At 35.2% G+C, this 12,141-nt stretch overlaps 1 protein-coding gene across 5 annotated transcripts in view; it reads right to left on the bottom strand.

Annotated features, from left to right (window-relative positions):
- The window catches only part of mtor (mechanistic target of rapamycin kinase), a 236,007-nt gene that overhangs the window by 180,606 nt on the left and 43,260 nt on the right, over positions 1-12,141 (bottom strand). For all 5 annotated transcript variants that reach the window (XR_015496851.1, XR_015496852.1, XR_015496853.1 and 2 more), the window contains 2 exon segments: positions 11,268-11,402; positions 9,131-9,260 (listed from right to left, as the gene is read on the bottom strand). Coding sequence is in view for 1 of the 5 variants with exons in the window: in NM_001077211.3 (NP_001070679.3) it covers positions 9,131-9,260; positions 11,268-11,402 (265 nt within the window). In the remaining 4 variants the exon portion in view is untranslated.

Below are 12,141 nucleotides of genomic sequence, written 5' to 3' on the forward strand. Positions count from 1 at the left end.
ATAATATTCTTGAGCCGGATTCAGAAAACGTTCTTAAGAGGAAGCAAACACTACTTCCACTCTATTTAGCATTTAACTATTTATAACAAAAGAGTTAGGTACATGTTGTGCTTCAGTTTCCTCCCACAGTCCAAAGACACGCAGTACAGGTGAACTGAAAGAACTATATATATATATATATATATATATATATATATATATGTGTGTGTGTGTGTGTGTGTGTGTGTGTATGTGTATGTGTATGTGTATACTGTACATATATACTTGTGGTGGGCCATTATCGGCATTTACATGCTGCGTTAGCGAGAGACTCTTATCACGCAATAATAAAAATAAAAAAAAATCGCCGTTAATCTATTCTCAAAGTTGTTTTGGGAGCTGGGTAAATTCTATGCAAGCTATGATGACTTTCACCTTGATATTTTAGCACTGATTTATACCTGACCGGTGAGTCGTCTGACAAAAAATTGCCTTTCTGAATCAAATCAGCAGGATGCCTGACTTTAACTGCAGTTCGGCAGCATCACTTTAACTCATGAACATTTCATTCATGCCTTCGTGACAAACTAGGGTATTAGACGCAAATAAAGAGTAAGGACTGGTAAGAGTCCTATAAAATATACATACTCCAAGTCTTAATTCCATTTCTGTTTGCTTCAGTTAGGACTTTAGTCGGATTAAAGATATCAAAAATCACTGTTTCGAGCCTACGTAGGCCTACAGTTCAAAATTCATGTTTAACTAGATAAACAGTTAGCTTATATATAATTTAATTTCATCACCAATTATCACAGTAGAACAGTTTCTCATGCAGTTTGTGATCCATTTTGTAAACAGGAGATGATGCGCCACCTGGCTTGAGAAACCCATTCTCAAAGAGTTATTATTTGGGTAGCACACATATTCTGAATGCATCAGGCAGAATTCAAATGAGCCATTTTAATCTAGATTTATCTAGATTAATTCAGAGATTAAAATTATTCTATGCCCACATATAATATATATATATATATATATATATATATATATATATATATATATATATATATATATATATATATATATATATATATATATATATATATGTGTGTGTGTGTGTGTGTGTGTGTGTGTGTATATATATATATATATATATATATATAGCAAAATTGTCCGCTAATTTAAAAAAAATCGCAAAAACAAATCGAGAAAAACTAGGGGGTCTGAGAAATAAATCAAAAGAAACATAAAATATATTTGTACTTTTATTTTTTTTGCAATAACTCATTTGAGTTTCAATGCATCATCTGACTTTTCCTAAAGATTTTAGATGACCAAACTCTTCTTTTAATAGATATACCTGTAACTGTTAAATAAAATGAGTTTATACAAATACACCAAAGATAACTGGCTCAATTTTCTGGGAAATGCATAAAAATATTAATTTTCAAAAGGGGGTGAACTTATATATGCTGAACACTGTACATCATAAAAAAATGTTTATTTGAATAATTAATATTTAATATATTGTGCTTATTTATTCCAGTAATAACTATAAATCAAACATGTATTAATTTATTCATTTTCCTTCAGCTTAGTCTCTTTATTCCTCAGGGGTAGCCACAGCGGAATGAACCACCAACTTATCTAGCATATGTTTTACACAGTGGATGACCTTCCAGCTGCAACCCAGTACTAGGAAACATCCATATATACTCATTCACACACATACTCTACGGTCAGTTTATTTTATTAAATTTACCTATAGTGCATGTCTTTAGACTGTGGGGGAAACTGGAGCACCCAGAGAAATCCCACGCAAACACAGAACATGCAAACTCCACACAAAAATGCCAACTGACCCAGCAGAGGTTTGAACCAGCGACCTTCTTGAGGCGACAGTGCTAACCACTGAGCCACCGTGTCGTCCCAATCAATTATTTAATTTAGTAAAAATTTTCAATATTCAAAACAAAAATATCTACCACATGACAATTTTCCCTCTTTTCTTTTCTAAAAGTGCCTAAAATATTTCACAGCCCTACATCGTTGTAATTAGATTTGCTTCAGAGACTCTGCTGAAGTTCATATGGGACCTAGTCTCGTATATCTCTTGAGGAGAGAGTAATTCCATATGTCTGAATTGCAAAAATAAAACACAAGTAATGAAAGTCTACTAAAGAAGCTACCGTCCAAACAGCCATGACAGCTTGAGAGCCATGTTTTTTTTTTTTAGCCCACCATTAACATCACTCACTGAGCTCACCTTCAGCTCGTAAAACTTCCCATTGATCTGTTATTACAGTAAGTGGGTCAAGCAGGCGGTGCTCTTGACTGTGAGAAGATTTGACTTAAAGTGGGACTGGAGAAAAAGCACAGACCCAGACAGAGCTGCCCCAGACGCTGACCTTTACTTTATCCTAATGCATCACTCGGGAGATATCCACACTTCCTGCTGCATGCTTCTTTATGAGGCCTTCTGTTAAAACTATTCATTCTCTCATTTGGAGATGAAGGTCTGCGCTGGTGGACTCACATACACAGAGACCAGTTAGCATAAGATAGCATCAAACCCAATTAGTTACCCAATCTACCAAAGAATATTTCTTATGCCAATCACCTGCTTAATGTAATGTGTAATGTGATTCCAGAGACAGAAGAATTCCCTTCAGGTTAATAGTGACTGCTGAAGGCACTTGGAAGGGAAGGTATTTCAGCGGCCACATGGAGAAACTGCTTTTTGTATTAGGCACCAGATGGTTTAGTTACTGTACATCTACCAGTCAACAGGGGTCAACATGGGGGTGTAAACGCGACATCAAAAAGCAGAAGACCAATTCGTTTTGTTCATGTGAGCTATGTTTGCATTCAAATATGCGAAGCAAACGTTTTTTATACAAAACGAAAATTGATAGTTGCAAAAATAAGCGCAAAATTTTATTGTCGCTAAAATATGCACAAAACTTGATTGCAAAATTGTGCACAATATTTGATATTTGCCAAAACGAGCGAAAAATTTGATTGCTGAAAAAAATATGCACAAAATTCGAGAGTCGCAAAAATAAGTGCAAAATTTGATTGACACAAAGATGTGCACAAAACTCGATTGTTGCAAAAATGTGCGCAAAGCTCGATTGCCGCAAAAATATACACAAAATTAGATTGACGCAAAAATATGTGCAAAATGTGATTGCTGCAAAAATATGCGCAAAATTGCATAGTTGCAAAAATATGCGCAAAATTTGATTGTCGCAAAATTGTGCACAATATTAGATAGTTGCAAAAATATGCGCAAAATTTGATTGTCGCAAAAATATACACAAAACTAGATTGTCAGAAAAATATGTGCAAAATTTAATAGTCGCAAAAACAAGCGGAAAATTTGGTTGTCGCAAAAATATGTGCAAAATGTGATAGTCGCAAAAATATCCTCAAAATTTGATAGTCGCAAAAATATGTGCAAAATTTGTCACAAAAATAAGCGCAAAATTTGATTGTTGAAAATATGTGTGCAAAATCGTCACTTCTTGAAAAGCCAATCGCTATCTCAAGCCAATTCGTAACTTTTTGATTTAGTGACTAATTTGTATGAATCCGTACAATATTATTTGTACATTTTAGTACGATTTGCTCATTTACTAATGATGGTTGGGTTTAGAGGCGAGGTTTGTTGTCATGCTCCTTTTAAAAATTATATGTTTAAAATTTTCATATGACTGAAGTCGTATGAATTCATACGAATTATCCACTAAACTGACAAAACCTAAAATAGTTATGTTTACTCCTGAGATCAGGCTAAAATAAATATAAAAAAATGGAACTTGCGGCTGTAGAAGAAGCAACTGTAGGCCTTTTTTATTATTGAATAAATTACTTGTGCCTCAGTAGATGAAGACGAAATGCAATGAATGCTTTTTTTGGTGGGCACGAGACTGCTTTTTGGGAGCAAGTCAGAAAGCAGGAGAGTTCTGGGAGATAATACTTAAGGTCAATACTTATTTTTCATATATTACATATCAAGAGTTCTCACTTGAATATGCTTAGCATTTATTACAGGTTTGGCATGTTGTCCTGGAAGAGAACCCCGAGCTCAGAGATACTTGAGCCCAAGGTTCCCACCTAGTCAATAAGTATATAAAGAGATCAGAGATTAGGTAGGTCTCGAGAAATCCCCCTTAGAAAAGAGAGGAAAAGGAGGAGATGGGGTGGAAGAAGGGATTCTTCCAAAACGAAGATAGAGCAGTAGGGAGAAAACAATCCATTTATAGTAAGCTTGGATCACTCTGATTGGATTATTAATGATTACAGATGAGAAGCAAGTCGTGCTTAATCATATCACGTGCTCCTCTCGAAATTAGTTTGTGAAACTTCACTTAAAAATGTTCTTCATCCACACAAATACACCCGTCACTTTCCGCATGATCTGTTCAAACAGAAATTACATGACTTTTTGATATAATTGCTGCAATTTATTCGGTAAATGTGTTTCACTTGTAGATTATGCAACAAAAAAATCGTATTGATAAATAAATCATATTATATGTTATATGATAACAAAAGGAAATAGAAACATGGATCCTGTAAATAAGTTCTTATATTCAGGTAATTAATTCACGAAAAACAAAAGGTTGGTAAATATTTTAAAAGTGTATTTTTACTTGTGTTTTTAGCATAGTTGTATAAAATTCATGTTAAACTGCAAAACATTATTGAGTAATGTTACTACAGATTTGTTTATTCATTAACTAAACTACAATCATTGTAAAAAAGAAAACTTAAGAAGGACATTTAAAAAAAAAACTCAGAATGCCCGAAATGCAATGGGGATACATTTCAGTAACAGGAAGTAAATCTTGAGGAAACATGCAGTAAATTAGACTTCTTGGCTTTCACGTTGCAGCTGCAACACTTTATGATTGCACCTTTCACATTTATGAGCTAAAATTAGAAAAACAATCAAGCCCACTGGATCAAACGAATCTATTCTGAGATTAAAAAATGATAAACGATTACATGTGAGCAACACGGGAGAACTACAGAAGCTGATTGGTCGGTGAAATCCCATGGGTCCCATAGAAGCAGGTGTGTGTGAGTACCAGCAGGCAAGAGGAAGTTCTTTGTTTGCAAACTGGTCATAGTTTTCCTACACAAGTGGGTGTATTAACCCAAAGGAGAAAGATTGCAAAATCCACAACTATGAACTTGATGAGCTTGAAGTAAAGCTTGTGGAGTTCATTGGAGGACAACTGAAAACATTTACATTAAGCAGACGTTTTTGTCCAAAGCGACTTACAAAGGAGGAGGCAAGAAGAGGCAATACACACAAGTAATAATTTTACAAAAGAATTATTGGTGCTCAGAGAATAATGTCATGAGTAAAGAGGAGTGTTTTTTTTTTAGAGAGAGAAGAGTGTTTTCTACATGTGGTTTGTCAAGCCCACTCACCTGTGTGATGCACACTTCATAAATGCAGTGTCATTATATATATTTTTTAACATATGGAGTGATTGTAAGAAGGTGTCTGGTGCAAGTGTGCACAGCTGGTGTAAGTGTTAGTTAAAGTGTCAGAGAAACGAAAGAGTGTTTTTTTAACAGGTGGTTTGTCAAGCCCACTCACATTTTGTGAGGCACACTATGAATTAATAAAGTTTGTGGTTGAAAACTGCCACAATGAGTTCATCAACATTATGAAATGCCTCAAAATCTCACTTAAAGAGACAGTCCACCTTAAAAAAGAAAATTTCCAGTTGATTTAGGCCCAATGCCAATTCAATTTTTGTACCCCTACCCCTTCCCCTTTGCCCTTAAAAGAAAGCCTTAAGGGGAAGGGCTTAAAATTTTCCCCTAAGAATTGGGACAGCACTAAAGTACCTGCACACGTCCTCGCGATCTGATGCTTCACATGAGATCAGACGATTGCAACTGGTGTAGTTCTTGTAGTTCTTCCAGTTGTGTTATTTTTTCGGTATTTATCTTCAGGAAATCACTAAAGGCATATATCATTTCATTATAACGATCTAATGTGGCAATAAGATCGTAACTGTACTGTGTATTAACACAGTGGCCATATTTATCCATGTAAACACACCAAAAACAACATGAACATTCAAGCAGACACTGTAAAAAGCCCATTCAAGGCCACTAGACTTTTCTGACAGGGTATTCCAGCGTTATCGAGTGTCAAAATGTTGTGGGACTGCTGCACAGAAGTTATTATTAGGGATTATAGATCGTGAAATTTAGCGGTTTTTATTTTAGCTTTTTTTTTTTTTTTTTAAGCATGATGGTAAAACATGAACGTGGTTATGAATATATTAAAACGTGTTTCTTTGTTGCAAAAATTTGTTATAATGACAAAAAATACTAATTAGTGGTTCTCCTTACTTCCGGGAGCAGCCGTGGCTGGTGTTTTCTGGGAAATTTCTTACCGCTTGGTTTCAAGTTTGGTCCTGAAAAACCTTCGTTTTAAGAGTTGTATACCCCTTGCCCTTAGCCCTACGCCTTTAAACGAAAGAAAATTGGGACACCCCTACCACTTCACGGGCATGCGCAAAACAAGGGGTATGGGTAAGGGGAAGGGCTAAGGCGGAGAATTGGGATTGGGCCTTACTCAGCCCGTGGCTATCGAAGATGTAGGTGACATTTTTTTTTAGTAGAAAAGATGTTATGAAGCCAAACACTTGGCGCAACAATCTGAACAACTTTATTACCTGTAAATGGTTCTGAGCACATACACAGAAGTATGCATTATGTGTGTCTCATCGTATAATAACCTGTTTGTCCAGACTATGATTAACAGGTTTCTTGCAGTGAATGATCATTTTTGCTTTTAGAGACCTCAGTGCATCGCCAGGAGATGCTTGTAGTAACTATGATATGTTTTAAATAAATATTTTAATCCTAATATTAAAGCACCCACTGACTTCCAGACACCAGAGGGTGAAGCGCAAAAACATAAGAGTGAAGCACAAAAAAGAAAAAACAAAGGAGCAAATGATTCTTTCAGTAACCTAAAACAAGAACAAACTGCCCTGTTTAACTATTATCATCACCGTTTGGACTATTATGAACTCGGGAATGATGAAATTACTTTCTAAGAGGTTACTAGGCGAAGATTAAAGATACAGATGAGAGGTTTGCTCTGTCTGGGCTATATGTTGTGTGCTGTTTTTAAACCTAAATAAGGACTAAATGTCTGCTGTGTGTAGTTTTTCTGTAATTGGTAACATATCGGAGACTGTAAGGGTCTGTATGTGTTCATATATGTAGCATTTATTTATTTATTTTATATAATTGCAGATGTTACAGTAGGCTATTTCGCATCATTAATCTGCAGTTATGTTCAAATCATGATAATAGAAAGGTTAGTAACAAACATTTATACTAGAGCTGCGCAATTAATCGTTGAAAGATCGCGATCGCGATCTCGATTCGACCCCCTTGACGATCTTAATCCAGCATTTCTACGATTCTGCCAATCATATTTTCAAGTTCAGGAGAAAAGAAAAGGCAGCTGCACGAGTCTTTTCATTGTTTCACACACGTTGCTCAGTGAGATTGACAACTCCAAATGATGTTGAATGAGTCACATAATGTATTTAGAAGGTATAATGCACCTAAAAATGTCATTTTTGTCTTAATATAATGATGTTTTCGCGATCTGGAAATCACATGTGACGTGAGCTGCTGACCGTGAGCTGTTATCACAGAGAGGGCGCACGCATGCTCTACTGAATGATAGATGCGCGTGCGTCTACTTTAGTGAACAGAACCTGCATATGTTGTGAGTAACAGGTAGTACAGTTGTAAATAATGTTCAGTTTGTGGCACAGAGTGATCGTTTGGGAGCCGTGCGCGAAGTATGTACAAGCACTTAGCAGTCAGAATGAAACCGAAAGTGTGCACTTCATTTGAATGATCATATCACATTTTAGAGTTATGATTACAGTAAGCATTTGATATGTGTTTTCTTTCATAGCGAACACACAGCTGTGCATGAAAATAAATGTTTACAATAGTATAAGTACTCTAGCCTATATATTGTTGAATAGAATCTGATAAGGGCAAATGTCTGATTTTACCAGTGAATAAAATAGTCTAATATGACAGATTGCAAGCATATATCTCAAACATAATAATTCAACATCAGAATTATTATAAGTAGAATAGAATTATTTAAAGAAACCAGTAGACCTACACATAATATTATTATCGATGTTGTGCCATATGTTTGTTTTTACCATACCTTTATTTTACATCTACAGAATCGTGAGAAAATCGTGATCTTTATTTTAAGCAAAAAAAAAATTGCGATTCTCATTTTAGCCAGAATCGTGCAGCTCTAATTTATACACAAGTTTTTATGTGTATAAAGCATCTGTTTTGTGAGAAACAGATTTCCTCGAGCGAAAATGACGTCATCTGAAACTTTCTGTCGTGCACCATATCCACCAAAACACCATTGGTACCCTTTTTGCAGTGGAAACGCAGGCTTTAAAAATGTGACCCATACTGACCCGTACCGTACTGTACCAATCAGTGGTAACAGGCCTTTAGTGCTAGTAATAACTAATTTTGTCCTAAAAACTTCATCATCAAAATTTTATCCTCTCAAAAACTAAAGACTAAAGGCAAAACTAATGGTCCGTGGTCATTGACCCTATTCAACATTCTACATGGGACTGTTTTTAGAAATAGTGGACATGTTGTACTTGAACACAGCGTTCAAGCCAGTGAGAGGCAAACGGTTTTCGTCAGATAATGGAGAACTATTTGTTCTGACTTTTAGGAACATGCATATGGAATAAGCAAAAGGATGACACGGGTAGAAAGCAAACAGGCCTCTTAAGAAAATGCTTTCATAATTTGATCAAATTTCATTTTACTTGACAAAAAAAACATGGTGTACAAAAGCAAGGAATGGAGACTCAAAACATGTAATGATTAAAAGGATGAAATGTGTGTGCTAATTTTTTGTGAAAGGTGAAACAAAAAAAATTCTGGCTGTGTCGCTGGAAAGGGAAATCGGTCTATGAAGATGTGCTCGGTTTGCGCTGGAGAATGTTTGTATCAGATGGGCGGACACACACTTCTATGCATCTGTGAGTAATTGTGTTGATGCGAGCTTTCGTTAGCGGGTGCATCTGATTACCTGAATCCTGGCTGGACTTGGACTCGGAGAGGCTGACGGCAGAAGCATCTCGAGACTGGTCGATCATTCCGATGTTCACTTTGTGTTTGTAGGGATCCAGAGCTCCTAGCAGACCTAGAACACGAATGGCCTGAGGAAAGTGACAGGAGCACACTGTTAAAAATCCGGGGTTATCGCAATCAATCAGTGTTGGGACAACATGAAGGAATTAAGCTGACTTATGAAGTTTTACAGATTTAAGTGGATTGAACATGAATCAATTAAGTTGCCGCAAAAAGCTGCAAAAGCTTCAACCTAGTGGCAAAAATGCAAATGGTTTTATATTACAAAGTACCAAGAACATTTAGTTTTTTAACAAGAACATCAACCTGTTTTTTTGAAGAGAATATGTTAAAATATATTTTTATAAGATAAATAATTTCTAACAACTAATTTCTTTTGTCTTTTCCATGATGTGGTACATAATATTGTGCAAGATACTAGAATGACAGTGCAATTTAAAGGCTTAATTAGGTTAATTAGATTAACTAGGCAAGTTAGGTTAATTAGGCAAGTCATTGGAAAACAGTGGTTTGTTCTGTAGCCAATCAAAACAAAAACAAAAATCCTTCATTATAATAAAAATATTTCTTAAAGGGCACCTATTTTCCTCCTTTTACAAGATGTAAGATGAGACTTTGGTGTCTCCAGAACGTATCTGAAAAGTTTTAGCTCAAGATACCCATCAGATCTGCCCATTTTGGTGTCTGAGTACATTGTAGATGTTTTTGTAGCCTGTGGCTTTAAATGCAAATGAGCTACTTCTCTTCGCCCACCAATCCCACGTGCTTGTTAGCTTCTCATCATACGGTATGTCAGATAAACAGCAGTTAGTGACAGAGACAGACTGAAATACAGCTCATTAGTCAAAAATACCAAGCAAGTTTATTTGATGTATTTGTGGTGGAGTTACTCAAGCCTTTCTGAAATGATGAATCTCACACGGATGCCTTTTGCAGTACCATGCGTTTACTGACACCATGCAGCTGTGGTAATTATAGTGGTTAAGAATTAAATAGCAATTTTACTGTCTTTATTACAAACATGCTTTGTTTTAAAAATGTTTTGAACTAATAAAACTCACAGAGAGTTGGAACCGATATTTTAATCTCAGTTTCTTTGCAAAAATTGTTCTGTGGACATGTGTATACATGTTATTATAGAAACATGGTGCCTGTCAATTTATTCGGTTGGCAGGGAAAACCGCACTCCTACGTCATGTTGCGATGGGCCTCATCATACCTGTGGTTTGGGTCGTATTTAATTGTCAGGAATTTTTTTAAAAAAGAGAAAGTGGACACTATACATACACACAGTTCTGTCCAAACAGCTTATAAAAGTTGATCATCATAGGTCCCCTTTACAGAGGATAAAAATATTAACCCAAAAAAATACTTAAATCATTTAAAAACTGTTTGTGTTCTAGCTTTAGTTTTAATAAAAAAGAAAATGCTGTTCAAATGTCCTTGGTCTGTTAAAAATCACTTGGAAAATACTTAAAATTAAATTAAATAGAATTTTAACAGGAGTAATAATTTTGCATTCAAATGTAAATCCACAGACAAATATCCATTTATAAATTGTATAAAATTATTAATTATGACAAAACCTGTTTTCTTACATGAGCTCTTCTAGGGCTAGTATAAGCTAAGTTTAATTTCCAAAAAACGTAATTTTTTAGCTTTTTCTGATATTATATTGATGGCATATTTTTACATATTAGAAGACTATACAATTTCTCTTTTATCTCAATTATTTATTGTTTTTAATTATTTTTTTCTTTAAAAAAATTAATTAAATGATGAAAAAACATCTGTTTATTTATAACTACAAACCGAGTAGTTTGCAGAAAACAAGGCGTTACGGAGAGAACATTTCATTTAGGCAAAATTTGAAACTCTTATTTGTTTATATTTTATTTTTCCTTTATTTTTGTTACCCACACATGCTCTTCTTTTTCAGGCTATTTAATGTTCAGTTCTAGGAATACCTGAACGTGAGATATATGTCAGCAATACTTTCTTTCAAATATCAGATTGCGTGTCATTTTGCACCCAGATTAAATGCACCACTCAAAGACAAACACATAAATCAGTACCTCTCTCCTGATCCCCTGGTTTTGTTCTGTCTTCAGGAAGTTGAGCAGCACCTCCAGTAGAGATGGATACTTCCTGTAAGGCTCCACCACATACCCAGTGCTGGCTACTTGTTGGCCCAGAGTCCAAAGTGCCACCTAGTGGAAGAGAAGATGATCAATGTGATATTGTGTATTTTTTTATTTATGATAACTAAATATTTGAGGTATGTGTGTGGTTATATGGAATACAAAAACATAATCAAGGTGATTTTAAAGATACCATGAAGTGCTTTTAATGTGCATTTTTTTATTCAAAGATTGACATATTCTCAACTGAAATATAAAGACAAGGGGGGGCATATAGGGTTTCATTTTTACGAGTAGTTGTAAATTTTATCCTGGCTTTTCCATGCTGTATAATAGGGTTTTTTAAAGGCTTTTATTTTGAAGATACCAAAACTGCATAAAAGCCACTATATGACCCTATTGTACTAAACAATAGCATTATGGTCCAACTCCAATGGTACGCTAACTCTATAATGGGATTTTGTCAATATTGCGGCTAAGCTTTACCTCACGTAAATGCAAAAATTGAATCACAACAATGCAATTAAGCTAATAATCGCAGTAAGCATAATTGTAATAACATCATGGCTGATTTTATTAGTAAAATAACTGACATACACAAGGTATGACGCATGACCTAAGACGGGTGGACAAATGTGCGCTGCATTGTAGGAGTAATATACCTTATAACATTATACAGTAAAGCCAACTAGGATTCTTGTTCATCATAATTTTCAGTGGTAAACAAACAACAAGCTCAATTTTAACAACCTAGGTGCAAAGTCTAAGGCGCAGGGCGCAAAAGCATAAAGGGTGCGTCCGAATGCAC

This window comes from Danio rerio, chromosome 8, assembly GCF_052040795.2.
Source record: "Danio rerio strain M-AB ecotype USA chromosome 8, GRCz13ab, whole genome shotgun sequence".
Lineage (NCBI taxonomy): Eukaryota > Metazoa > Chordata > Actinopteri > Cypriniformes > Danionidae > Danio > Danio rerio.